The 14,256-nt window shown below is 40.1% G+C and overlaps 1 protein-coding gene across 1 annotated transcript; it reads left to right on the top strand.

Annotated features, from left to right (window-relative positions):
- Positions 1–464: 464 nt before the first annotated feature.
- LOC309602050 (uncharacterized protein) lies at positions 465–13,842 on the top strand (the record flags this gene model as incomplete). Its single annotated transcript, XM_082335352.1, has 10 exons — positions 465–787; positions 4,801–4,887; positions 6,679–6,903; positions 8,144–8,350; positions 9,702–9,935; positions 10,703–10,856; positions 12,034–12,143; positions 12,288–12,401; positions 13,065–13,214; positions 13,717–13,842. The coding sequence occupies exons 2-10, from the start codon at positions 4,810–4,812 to the stop codon at positions 13,840–13,842; spliced, it is 1,398 nt and encodes a 465-aa protein (XP_082191478.1). The 5' UTR covers positions 465–787; positions 4,801–4,809.
- Positions 13,843–14,256: the final 414 nt, after the last annotated feature.

Genomic DNA, 14,256 nt, shown 5'->3' with positions numbered 1-14,256 from the left:
AGGTACTATACTGCACAAAACAAAAGTACCTTAAGCATATCAAACTAAGCAACATGAGTGACGCTTTCTAGTTGTAAAAAATAGAAATTCAAATAAGAATAGAATAAAAAAAAATACCAATAAAATGCCATTAGTCACTAAGTGGAGACAACTGGTTTCACATAAAATTATATATTTTTTAAATGCTATCAAGATTATCATGGCCATTAAAGAGTATTTTAAAGAGGGATTCGATCCCTTATATATCAATAGAAAAAAGTAACTTTTTGGTTGTATACACTGGCCAGTTCTTGCAATTGTAGCCAGAATTTAGTTTGCTTCTAAGTTTGAATAAAGAAGTTGCCACGCAGGAAAAATAACGGAATATGTAAATCAAGTACTAAACAAAAGTAATTGCCATATCCAAGCTGTCAGTGACATTCTTGTCCTTGAGGCTAGATCAGAGAAAAGGAATGTTACTGAACTCCAGTCTTCTGTAGTGGCAGTGGGAAAAGCAAAAAGGCAGGCAGAGAGAGAGAGACCAGGATTTAGAGGAAATACTAAAATAAAATAGCAGGACTAGATAGAAGGAGAGTCACAGTTTCTCAGCAAATTACAAGAACTGTTTGCTAAGGATGTGCACAAGTATTTGTGATCCTATGTATTTGCATATACAGGAAATCTTTTCTGAGGAGGGCACTTCCTGAATTACGGGGTGTATATATATCAGTAAAACGGAGCTGAGGAAGTGAAGGCTTTGATGAAGACAAGTATTGTGCTCTTCAGCCTTGCGAAGATCCTGTCTGTGGTAAGAGTGTGCCTTGGCATGGTGGGAGGAAAATAGGTGGGATTTTTGTCTCGGGGCTTTTTGCCCTTTCAAGGCGTAATGAGAGAGTCCATTGCGATGCTGGGCTTGCCATGGAATGACTGTAAGCTACAGTTATCTTTTCCTCTCTTAACAGTCTACTTGCATTAGCAAATCCCTCTGCATCCCTGTATTCTGAGGACATGGTTTAGTGGTGGACTTGGCAGTGATAGGTTAACGGTTGGACTCGATGATCTTAAGGGTCTTTTCCAACCTTAACGATTCCATGATTCTACGATTCTATGATTCACACTGATACAAAAAGGCGCTGATATAGGAAAACTTAAATTCAGGCTCCAGATATCATGACGACTAACCGTGCTGCCAGCAGAGCGTTAATTTGGCTAGAGTTTATACCTGTTTTAGTCTGAAAAGGAGGATCTGAAAAACTGCAAGCCCCACAGTCACTCATTATCAACCTATTCATTCTTTTTCTATGTAACTCTGATGCTGCCAGAGCAGTTGTATTTGTTTTCCAAAAGATGCTTCTCATATATATGTAAGTATCTGGAATTGCGAAACCCTTGAAAATCATATATTTTCTTTCTTGTTGATCATGGATTCTGTGATCTACTGTGGTTTTTAATTTTTGTGTCCTTACTCAAAATATTTGGTCAACTTTACAGTTGGCAGGTCTCTCACTGTGCAGAGAGAATTGCCGTTCAAAGGGAACGGAGAAGAACTTCTCATTAATTTTAATTGACCTGATCCTGCTGTTGCCAATTTGAACGGCTGAGCTTTCACAGCTCTTCCAGAACAGAAAAGAAAGGACTGCTGAGGAGAGATGGGCTCTATCTCATCAGGAAAAACAAGCGCTTCTTTAAGTTTAGGCTTACCAACTTAGGAAGGAAGGCTTTAAACTAGAATTAATGGGTGCTGATGGCAAAAGAATGGAAGTGCTATCAGTGGAAAGGTGACCAGAGGCATAGTAACGGCGGATAGAGGGTTGTTATAAAAAGGATTGAAGCCATATGGAAAACAGGATAGTGAATATGTCTGCGTAACATTTAAGATGTCTATCCTAGTGCAGGCTGTATGGCAACTAAATGGAAGAATGTACAAGGTTCTATGCAAAGTTGTGATTTAGGCAGCATAAAGGTTGACTTGGTGGGATATTTCATTTTTTAATAATACAGAAAAAAAGTGGCGGTGGCTCCTGAAGAAAAGGGGAGGGAAGAAACGTTTCTCTATGAATATTTACCTTTGTATTGAAGTCTAGAATACAGAGGGAGATAATCTGCTAGAAGTATCTTTATGATAATGAAAGCAGAAAAATGCTGTTACGTTGAGGACCTACCATTAAGACCACCGAACCAAGAAAGATAAGATGGAAAGAACATTTTTGCAAACAACTGACAGAATAATTCGCCTCGAAGAGATACTAGTTAACCAAATATTTGTTGGGAAAAATAAATTGAGTGGAGTATCCGGGGTGTTTTTAGACTAGAATGATATCAGGTTTTGATACAGAAGGTGGAGGTTAATACAAGAATTTTCTTACAAGGTTTTCAAGCTTTGTAGAATGGAAAAGAGGAAGAATAGAAAAAAGCAGCTACAAGAAATTCAAAGATCTGTTTGCAAAATTCTATGAAAAAAGTCTAGGAAAAAGGAGCTCAGGAGTTTGGCAGTTCATAAAAATACGTATATTTAAGATATAGTTGCAGGATATCCTCATATGGAACAGTGAAAATAAATGTAATATGTCTTGGAGTCCTCAATGGTCTTCAAGAAGGAAGCATAGCGGAAATAGCTAGAATTGTCCCTAAAGATGAGTCATCTTGGACTTTTGTGCTTTTTGGAAAGTCCAAAGCACAAAAATGAGAGACAAGGAGGAAGAGCTGTCGAAGATAATAAAATAACCCAAAAGTTCCTTATTGCTTATGACAGTAAACAATAAGTCCCTTACTGATATGAGGAGGACCAAGGAAAATTTTTTAAGTTTATAATTATGATGTAATAAATGATATCAGTGAAGGCATAACGTTTACTTAAAATGTCAATGGCAACAGGCAGTGGATAAAACTCAGATTACGACAGGGAAAAGGTGATTGATGGCTCTTACGCAAGCTACCTGTGTTCAGTGGACGACGCCTACCAGCATTAACACAAAGCTCTTGGAGAAATGGCTGACGCTATCTTCGAGTTATCAGAAATCTGAACTCCGTGCAGTCCCATAAGGGTCTAGAAATGGGACTAGCAAAGTAACTTCTAACAAAAAGTCAGCTAAATGATACCAGAGAATTATAGGGCAATAAGCTTAAACCTCAGTTTCCTAGAAGTACCTAATCAAACATGGAATATATCAAGGAAATGAGGAGGGGGAAAAAAAAAGAGAGAGAAGTCATGACAAACACTGTGTATTGCACAAACCTCCTTTCCTTTTTATGACTGGGTAGCAACATTTAACACTTGTGGGCCTCAAAACAAGGACTCATAGTCTATATTAAATTATTTTTAGGGAAGTATAAAGATGGGTGGAAAACAGTGCTTGGAGAGCAGTTAACAATGAATCGTAGAATCATAGAATCGCTAAGGTTGGAAAAGACCCTTAAGATCATCGAGTCCAACCGTTAACCTATCACTGCCAAGTCCATCTATACCGTGTCCTCGAGCACCACGTCTATCCATTCTTTAAATACCTCCAGGGATGGGGACTCAGCCCCTGCCCTGGGCAGCCTGGGCCAGGCCCTGACAGCCCTTTGGGTGAAGAAGTTTTTCCTAATATCCAACCCAAACCTGCCCTGGCGCAGCTTGAGGCCGTTCCCTCTCGTCCCATCGCTTGTTACTGGGGAGAAGAGACCGACCCCCACCTCGCTACAGCCTCCTTTCAGGCCGTTGCAGCGAGCGATGAGGGCTCCCCTCAGCCTCCTCTTCTCCAGACTAGACAACCCCAGATGAAGTCTATTGCTATTCTGTATTTTCATAATGCGGTGGAGTTAGAGAAGGTTCAGAGGAGGGTGACTGAAATGATCATGGAGGTGGAAGAGCTGTCTACTAGGGAGAGACTAAAAAGGCTGGGACCTTCAGCTTGGAGAGGGGAACATGGGTGTGCTGTTGCTCAAATCCCACGATACAGAAATGTAGGAGGCCTTAAAGGAGCTCATAGATCTGTTTAGGACTGAGAAGTGCTCTTCGTTTTAACCTGCAAGCAGGAAACTTAGGAGGTCGGGGAGTATCAGCAGGTTTAGAAGAGACTTCATCTAAGTCACGGAGTTTTCCCTTTAGATTTCATTCTATGAAAGAGGATATTTCCCCTAGCATCTCTCATCCAACAGCTACGCGTGCTTGGAAAGTATGAAAGGTGTAAGCTGGAAAGAGTAGCCAGGCTCTGCTCTCCCTTATCATTTCCTAAAGTCCTGCCGGAGAAGAACCACCAGGCTGGATGTACTGTTGGTCTCCCCAAGCAGGGCATGTCCATTGCAGAAGGGTAAAATGGAACGGTTCTGTTGCAGCAGGAATGATTTAGGCTTGTGAAAACCTTTTTAACAATAATATGTAAGCAGGGAAATGGGTTGCCAGAGTAGTTCTGGAACCTCAACCGTTTTTGTGGTTGTAAAAGTAGGTTACACAACCAGCCCAAACTGTAATTTAAATATATTAGGTTGTTAGCATAGGTAAAGGAACTAGATGCCCTCTGCTTTTTTTCTCCCCACGTATTTGACGGTTCAGACTCTATCTCGTTGTCATGTTGTGTCGTAGGGTTCATGTGATATATGAATAATGTTAAATCTGAATCAGGAAATTGTCACACCTCCCTGTTGCAGTTTAGTGAAGAAGAGCTTGTTGTATTGCATCACATTTCTGCACAATGGTACTGCACTAAATGCCATTAGTGTTACGCTGCAGAAGAAGATGAGTCACTTCCCTGGACTCTGTAACGTAACTGAGCACGTATCGGAATTAACATTCTTCTGTTTCAACGTTTTTCTTGTCTTCTGTGGACTAATCTATTTCAGCTTTCCTAAATGGATAACCAGGCATTTGAAATGCACGGAGAGAGCATACATAGTTCTTCGAAAGGAAAAGAGTGGCCAAAGAAAGAGGTACCAGTCATTTTCTTTTACGGTGCTATCAACTCATTATTAACAGAGCCAGTCTGAAGATTAAACCCTTATTTTGTAATATGACCTAATCCTATGCTATTAAGAAGGTCCTGAAGAAAAGAAAAGCTCTAAAGGGCTACAGTTGCTAAGGTCCTAAAATGCGTAGTTCCGTGTGCACTAGCTAGGATCTGAACTGTGAGACATAATTCCCTGGCCCCACTTAAGTTAATAGCTAAATTCTTTATCCCATAACTATTGGACAAAGTAATTATCTTTGGAGGATTCCCCATTGATTTTAACAGAAAGAGCTACTTAAAAGCTCATCTTGTGGTAATGTTTAGTAACTCTACCGAGTTACACATTAGAGTACTGTTTCTTTTTTTTTTTTTTTTTTTTTTTGCCCTTGAGAAAAGTAATTCTCAGTAATTTTCCCATTAAAGTTTTTGCTTCTTGGGATTTGAATTAACTTTGTGCGATAAGAGTTGACGCATCGCTCATCAGCCGTTACAGTTGTTTGCAGTCAGCCCAGTGCTGCTTCTCGGCTATCAATACACCAAGGCTGGTGATTTCCTCACGACACAACTCACTCCGCACAGTTGTGCTGAGGTAGAACCGTCTGTATGCGTTATTATTATGCAATATGTACAGCATTCTTTCGGCTTTAAAAATAATTATTGAATTGGTGCCACTGCTGTGAAACTGCTGTAAATGAAAGGTCCTTCAAATCTGGAAAACGGGGATTTCGAATGCACTTAACTATAAAGCCTTGTTCTCTGATGAGACTCTGTGGTCTGAGTACTACTGTTGTGGTATTTAATTGAACACAAGCTTTAAAAAGGGAGTCATTTAAGCTGAAGAAAAGATTATTACGAATAGAGTAGGGTGATAGTTCGAGCACTTTTCTGCTGGCAAGAGAAATGTATTTGTAAAGAGCTTTTGCCAAATAGATTGATGAAAAAAAGGTCATTTTGTTAAAATCAGCATGTAATCTTCAATTTTTTTTCATTTTTGATCGTCCGGCTTCAGAAATCAACATTCACAGCTCATTTTCAGGCACTCACTGTCTGAAAAATCAGGCTTTTAAAGGTAGATCAAGCTGTGCACCCAGAATCAGTAAAGAGTTTTAAAATTTGGGCCAGAGGATGCAGTCTCTATTCATCTGAAGCTGCAACTTCAGCAGCAAAAATGATTCTGGGACAGGAACCACTGAACATCCTCACCAAGGTGGTGCTTCATGGTGCCAGGAGTGCCTTGGCCTTCTGTAAAGAACTTGTGTGCTTCTGCGTGCCCAGCTGCTTCTCCCCTTCACCCTCCTCCAGAAGCCTGGATGTACACAAAGGACATTTTCAGTAAAGAAACGATGCCCAGAGCAGTTAGTACGGACAAAATTTCCCCATTCTGGCCGGTCTTCTCCGCTGCCAGGGAGCTGGGCCGTGGGAGATAAGGCAGAGGCAGCGTTTCTGCCCCAGAGATGAAGGTTTGCCATGAGTTGATGCTCCAGGTCTTCAGTGGTTTGTGCTATAGATTAGAAACAGCAATGAACAAAATCTTGAAGCGTTTGTAAGACCCTAGGAAGACGTGCTTTTACTTGATGAAATAATGAAAGGACAGCAACAATCTGATCATATGCTCTATAAGGTTTCCCTGTACTGGGCTCAGTAATTTGGCTACACCTGTGTTTCTGAAAGGCATACTGTTTTGATTACAAAAGAACTATCACAAACTTTCTCCCGTGTGTTAGATCTAAGAAAGCTTTCTTTTTTGTTTGGGGGGGCTTTTTATTGATTTCAGGAAAGAAAGGGCAGCTGGTCCCTCATGAAAGTCTTTCTAGTTTGCCTGTTGGCCTGCGTTATCACCACCGCAATAGGAGTGCTCACCCTCTCCTTGGTCTATGTAAAGAACAGCGCCTTTATGAAAGACACGGCTGTTAAAGACGATGGTGCATCTTCCCCAAAACCAGATGAAAAAAGCGTGGATATCAAATTCCAGTTCCTGAATCATCTGGGGAAATCAAAGGTAAATTGTTCATCTTGTGCAATAATATTCTAGCATCATATATAGAAGTTTAATGAATTCATTTCACCTAACTATTTTTTAAGCATTAGGTGATCAGTCTAAACCCGTTATCCAGGCTCCTTTTATAATCCGTGGGGAGAGACACAAACTTCCTGACAGCATTTCGCTCCAATTCGTAACAGATGTTGGAAGTGGTATGGATCTCTGGAGTGCCTCTTGGAGAGCTAAATAATTGCTCCAACAAATTAGGCTTGCAAGACAAGGCAACCATTTTAAGTTACAGAGTATGAAATTCTGAGAAACGAAACCAGAAAGATCAAATTTTAATGTAAGCTGAGTAGCACGCTAACCTTTTCATTCTTAGGACTGGATCCAAACAAACGGTTATGCGGCAAGAAAAAATGAACTCCATGATCTTGTTTCAGTGAGCTAAAATGAATTAATTGACGATGTAACGAAGCCCTAGGAATTATGTAGTTTTTGTTTAGGTGTATTTTGATACTTATAGAAACGTATCCTTTGAGCAAACTCTAAAGACATACTCCATCTTCTAAATATATCTTTATATAAAAAATAATTCCTGATGAACTTTTGCTTTTCAGCAAAAGAGGGAAAAGGATAGGTTAGATAGTAGGGCACTTTAAACTGACAACAGCCATTCTGGTACTTTTTGATGTTAGATTTAACTATGTAATTCCTTTTCAAACAAAAAATGTTTTTAAGAAGGCAAGCAAAAGTGTTTAAGAGGAGAGAAACCCTTTTAATATGTCCTTCCTCAGAGCAAGATGATTCTTTCAAGTACCAAACGTTCTAGAGGCAGTACAAATATTGGGAAAGGAAGAGTTTCAGGTGCAAATAGTTTGCAACTGTAGAAATTCAGGAAGATGTCTTACTCAGGAAATGTTCTAAATGGTTTGAATCTAAAAGTTTAAGCATATCTGTAACTGATTTCCCAAATCAAAGTCCAGAATGACATATAAAGAGGAGGAGCAGATAATTTTGTTCTTGATATCACTATTTCTCTCTCGTTTGTAGAAACAATACTATTGCATCACGACATGAAAAAGTATATAAATGATGGCGAAAAATGACTAAAGTACATACAGAGAGACTCCTCAGTGAGAAAAGGAATAGGTCCTTTCAGTATTGCCCAGACCAAGAATTTTCTGAAATATTTTTGGATTGTTTGGTCCCCACTGTCCACAATTAATACAATTCTCCACTCTCACTAACTTTACAGGTACATAACTACCCAGGTGGTGAAATTCAGTGGGCAAGATTCAGGAAGGATGTAAATGAATATCAAAGTGATGAAGAAATGGAATTTGGAAAAAGTATCAATACCCATCGCTCCAAAATGACTTTTGGAACCTTACGGATCAAGAGCAAAGGGCTTCGGGCTCCCCACTGGCATTTTAATGCCAATGAACACGGCTACCTGCTACAGGTATTATCTGATTATTCCAGCTTTCCCAATTGGTTTCGCAGTTTAAAGCGTCATGTATATATAGAAGATGTACATATGTAAAAGAAAATTACATATACATTATATACAAATGTTAACAGGTAATAAAAGCAGAATGACCATTGACTGATGTATGACATTAGTTTTCTTGCTTGAAATAACATTTTCAAATGGAGCTGCTTGAAAAAGGCTGTTTAATGTTGCTACTTGCAAGAGGACCAAACACCTGTAGCTTCCAATGAAGCATAAACACTGAGGTCAGGGGAGACTTTGGATACCTGGAAGTTACAGAATTTTATGTACTTATCCAAGCGCTTACAATGATTAAAGTAATTATATGACAGAGCCATCATAGAATCACAGAGATGAAGGACTGCTAAGGTTCTTAAGAAAGCCTCTGGCTCCATCCCCTGTATTGATGCGGGATAAGAATACTTCAAGCGTATCTGACAGTTTTGTTCAGTTTTTAAAAATCTTCAACAAAGGAGCTATTACAAAATCAAAAAATAGTTGTCTCCCATGTTTCATCACACAAACCATTAGAAAGTTTGTGCTGGTACGCAAACCCCATTTTTGTTTAATGCAAAAAAAAAAAAAAAAATCCTAATTTCTCCTTGTTTATCTCCATTGGCTGCGGAGACCCTCAGATCATCTTTCTTTCTCACAACTTTTTATACATGGGAGACTGTTTTGTTCCCATAGTGTCTTCTCTTTCCTAGACCAAATACCCCGCCCTTTCCACCCCCCCAATAAATCTTCTTTGAAAAGGTTTGCCCTATCTCACCTGAGAGTCAAATTTCAAATCCGTAAAAGTAAAGAAAATAAAAGAGAGAAATAGAAACTCACCGTGAGGAATTCGAGATAGCATATTAATTTGAAAACAAAATTATCTTTCCTTGGAAGCATAGGTACTTAGATATATCTTAATCATTAATTTATTTCTAAGAATAATTATTCATGTTTTGATCAGCGTAGAACTGAACAGCTCCAGCTGGATAGGGGATCATCCTTGGAGTACAGCATTCCACAAACACCTGGTCCTCTCTTCAGCAGTTTTTGGTCAAAGATGACTCCTTCGTAACTGTTCACAGCCTCTTTAATAAGAAATGGTTTGAGTATGAGCAACATGTATTTGTCATGTGTTCCTTAAACCTTCTAAAATACTGTCACTTAAGGTGCTATTCTGGATTTAAGCTCACACAGGCTTGTTAGAGAGTGCATCAGGATCTGTTTTCTGCAAACAGCCTTCAGGTTATTTGAATTACTGACTTGCCGCATATAGATTAAATGAGAAAACTTTCATTAGGATCGTTAAGTTCTGATTACATTACAGGGTACTGCCTGGATTGGAGTAATTGGTGCGGATGACAGCGTGGTTACCACATACAACGTCACGGCTGGTCAAGTGATCTTCTTCCCTAGAAACACTGTGCATTGGATAAAGAACGTAGGATCAGAAGACTGCGTGTTCTTGCTGTTTTTTACAACACATGAAGAACTTCAGACCTTGGATGTAGATGACGCATTTTTCTCTACCCCGGAGGATATAGCAGCTAGAGCATTAAAGGTCTGTGTGGTAGGATAGCCAGCCTCTCTCTAGTCTTCTACACATTAACATCGCAGTCCAAGCTCTATATTTCTTGGAGAGGATCCTCCCTACCTCAGCTCTTCTCTCTAGTCCCATCAGTGTGGAAGGATGTACACACGTCCTTTGAGTAACACTGTGCCACCCTCTGCGTTCCTTTATACACCAGGAGAAATAAATGATGATGCTCTCTCCAAGAAACTTTTTCTCCTCCACTCTTCGCATTTATCCCCAGTTCATGGAGGATCCTCCATATTTCCAAGGGTGGAAGGGCAAAGAACATAGTGAAGCCCAAAGCTAATTTCCCAAGAGACCCTTGATGAACTCTGTGGAATGAGAAGATCTCAGAGGAAACTATAGATAAGTCCACCTCCTTGTTAAAGTGGATCTTATTTGAGCTGACTAGTTGGCAATGTCCCACGAGCAAGAATACGGCCACTGAGTTTCTGCTGAGTCTGAGGAATTTGCGGGTTCAAACCACAGAACTGTGATAGACCTTCCCACCCTGAAACAGTTTGATGGGAGACGGATCGAGTTTCCCTTCTGCTCCAAATCTCTGTGGTAACGGAGAAGGAAGGGCAGAGCAAAGGAGAAAAATAGAGTATTGACAGGGCGAGGCAATTAAAGAGATGAGGTGTGTCCACGAGGCAGAATTTGTCTACCACCAGGTACTAAGGTGGGACATTCAATGAAGCAAATTTTTAATTCCGATTGTAGGATTCTAACTTAATATGCATTGTGTCCCTCAGCCACAAGGTGGAGTTAACTTCATCAGAACATTCAAGAAACAAGCAGAAGATCAAGCAGTTAACCTCCCACCAAACTTAAATGAGCTTGTACAAAATGCCACCTATGTGCAGTCTCCGGACCACCTCGTATGGCAGTACTTCTACAATCTCAAAGGTATACATCTAAGAACTTTGTCTGTACGAGCTCTCTGTTTCTAGAGGGGGAGAGGAGGGGATCTGTAATCGATTCACTGAAACAGGAGTTAAAAAGTATCTAGAGAAATCATAAGAATTTAAGGAGATAAAATGAAAAATATATTGGTACTACATCTAATTACTGCCCTTTGAAGATGTATAACCCGATTCTTATCTCAAAGTAGTTTACCCTTTTGATTTTAATGTTTCTATCTGCAACAGTAGATAGGAGAGCAGAATGCCAGTAAGCAGCAGGGCATGAACTAAACACTTCCCAGCTCAAGGTTCTCTCCTGATGTATGCAATCAGGACTGGTGTGTTCCCTGCTACAGTTAAAAGTTAAGCAATAACCTAAACCTGAACTTTTCATTCAGAAATTAAAATCGATTAGGCCAGGAAGCCCTGCAGCAGATTAGCTGGAGAGTGACTGGTGCTGAGCTTCCCAGAATGTCCCACGTTTGCATATGAAACGTCAAGGAATAAACACCTTAACATAAACCTAATTATGTCCTCCCTTTTCCTTTACAAATGCAACTTCATAAACGGCATCGAAGCACATTCACCGTTCGGTTTATCAACAATTGTATTAAACACCCCTCTGTACAGCCTGGATCTAGTGATTATCAGTGAGCACCTAATAAACATAGATGGCAAAACTTAATTCCAAGTAGCATAGTCTATTCCATAAGCTATAAATAGCAAATATAGGTCCAGAGCTTCACACGCAGCTGATGGAGGTCATGAGAAATAGATGTGTGACAAAAATCTTTGCACTCGGATGACAAAGTTCTTCTGCATTGACAGTACTTTATAAAATATTGTGGTGCACAATCAGTGCCGTAAAGGTTAACATGAATTAATATACTGGAAGTTAGCATGTTCTTTAAGTGTATTGTTATTGATAGCAATTTGGGATGGAAAAAATCTAGTCGGGGTTTTTCATTGTGATTATCTGACTAGAGAAAAATGCAGTAGAGGAGATTGCGTAGTGCCTGGTGCATGAAGGATAGGGAAGCTAAACGGGCTTTCTTTAAGAAAATATAAGATTCGAGGCCTCAAGTTTAGGACGTAGTAATGACTTGAAGTTGGCCAATACTCTAACAAGCAATGTTAACCAAACCTCGTTGGAAATGCTCATTTAGCTGTCTTTGTTTTAGGGTCAGCAGAATATCCTTTTCCAGGAGGAATCTTCCAGTGGGCTCGCTACCGCATAAATGGCACTGGGCTAAATGAAACAGAAAAAATTTTTAGTGAGTCACTGAACAAGGTACGTGCTTTCAGTTGGATACTGCAGCTATTTAAACCTAAGGAACAATATGCAATTTGTGTGGGTTCCTCGCTGCTTTGTCATGTATAACAGGGATTTAACAAACTTGGATGGTCGTCTGAACCTTTTTGTTCTGTTTTTCAGCATGAAAATACCCTTACCTTAGCAACTCTCCGGATATTCAGCAATGGACTGGGGCAGCCTCATTTCCACTTCAATGCTAATGAGATGGGTTATGTCATTAGCGGCTGCGGACAGGTAATTTGTTACATCAGACAGGTAATTTGTTACATCCGTGAGGGATAAGTCAGTGGCGTTTTGGCTGTCTAACAATTACAGACCTAATAACGGATTCCCAGCCCTGATTAATAATATTACAATTAGTAGTATTACAAAACTTTCAGTGTCCACGCTTTCCTTCTCCGTACAAAATTTTGATCTCGGTTACCTTTGTGGAAGCTTGTCTATCGAAGTGGAGTTATACAAAGAGCAGAATTTGTCCGTCTCGTTAAATTGTTCAGCAAAATCACACATGCTTATGACAGGAATCCCCGCTCTCCTGAGTGCTGGGAGTACAAAATAAAAAAGCAATACTTTTAATAATAATAATAATACAGATAAATAGAGAAAATTTAATGAGTATTAAGATTTAGAGTATAGGATTTGATGGTTTTCGCTCAGTGCAAATTTGAAGTGCCGAGGTAATTGAGATGGAATGATGAGACTCCGTAATGTGAGGACTTGCCACGTTCTGACTCAGGAATTTGCCTAGGACCCCCCTGCCTTTTTGGAGTCTCAGTGAAGGCAGTGATGCTCCGCCAGCCGATTTCAGTGCGGTGCTGGGACCGTCACTGTCTGTCTATCCAATAACAGCACACTGAAAACGGTGGTTGTTGAATATTGCTGCTTTACTTGCAATAGGCTGGAGTTATTCTCTCATCTGGAGTCACCGCCAGGTTCAACATCGACATTGGAGATGTCATATTTTTCCCTGTTGGAACCCAACATTATATCAAGAGCGTATGTGAGGAGGATTTGGTTTTGATTCTAGCCTACAGTACAGGGAACCAGGTGAGAATTGATACGGGCAAGGGGAGTGAAAAAATGGTCAACTCTACGTAATCGTATGCTTTTCTCATGCACGCAAGCTTTACGCTTTGGTGTGCACCTTTCGAAAGAAATTCTAAGAATATCTCAAGTACCCTGATAGCGCAAATTCCCTTCTGGTGTGAATGGTTGGCGTGCAACCCGTATCAAAACTGTACACGGACACAGGAGGTGGGGAAGACAAAGAAAAGGTCCGTGGTAGGGTGTGACACGCTCCGTGGGTGTAAGAGAGATGGAATTCAGATCGCGTTTGTGCACGAGGTACCGCTGGTGTTTAAGAGGAGGCGCTTGTCCTTGAGCGGACCCAGCGATCTTGACAGCCCAGCCTACAACTTGTCATTAATTATATACCTCTACGTTAATTCATTTGCACCTTGGATTTGAGGTGCACTTTAATATTCCATATTGTAAAAATGATCAGGTAGCTATGGTTATTCTTTTTAAAATACTATCTTTTTCTTCATAGCTGGAAACTCTTCGTATGAATGACTACTTCCACGGAACAGCAGATCATATCCTTGCTCAGCTTTTTTTCAAGGAACAGGCTGAGTTTAAGAAGTTCCCAAAGGCTGCCAAAAAAATAGGCAAATAACCTCTTCTAGCAGTTAACGGCTCCAAGAAGTTTTCGTGATCGCCATGTTTCTAGCAGTATTTTTCGGTCCCTTTCTCGCTATTTATGTGGAGATGTTCAGAAAAAAGACGACTTTGGGGTTATTAATTATAAAAAGTGGGTTTCTTCTTGTATTTTGTCATGTTTTATTTATAGTGCAATGTAATTTGATTGTAAATTAAAAGAATTTCTACCATGACAATTGCCGTTTGCTCTGTATGGCATCCATTATCCCACCATGTCTCCTCCCTCGTGTTACTGAATTTTACATTGCTTTTCTGTCACGTAGACGGCGCTCTTATCTACCAGCGTCTACACCCAAATACAGCGCGTTTACACAGCTGGGTCTGTCCCCAAACCAGGTATCGTGTTACCCCAGCTGTCCCCAAGCCAGCC

Source organism: Platalea leucorodia (assembly GCF_965183815.1).
Source record: "Platalea leucorodia genome assembly, chromosome: Z".
In the NCBI taxonomy this organism is placed as follows: domain Eukaryota; kingdom Metazoa; phylum Chordata; class Aves; order Pelecaniformes; family Threskiornithidae; genus Platalea; species Platalea leucorodia.
This window is presented reverse-complemented; position numbering and strand designations above follow the sequence as displayed.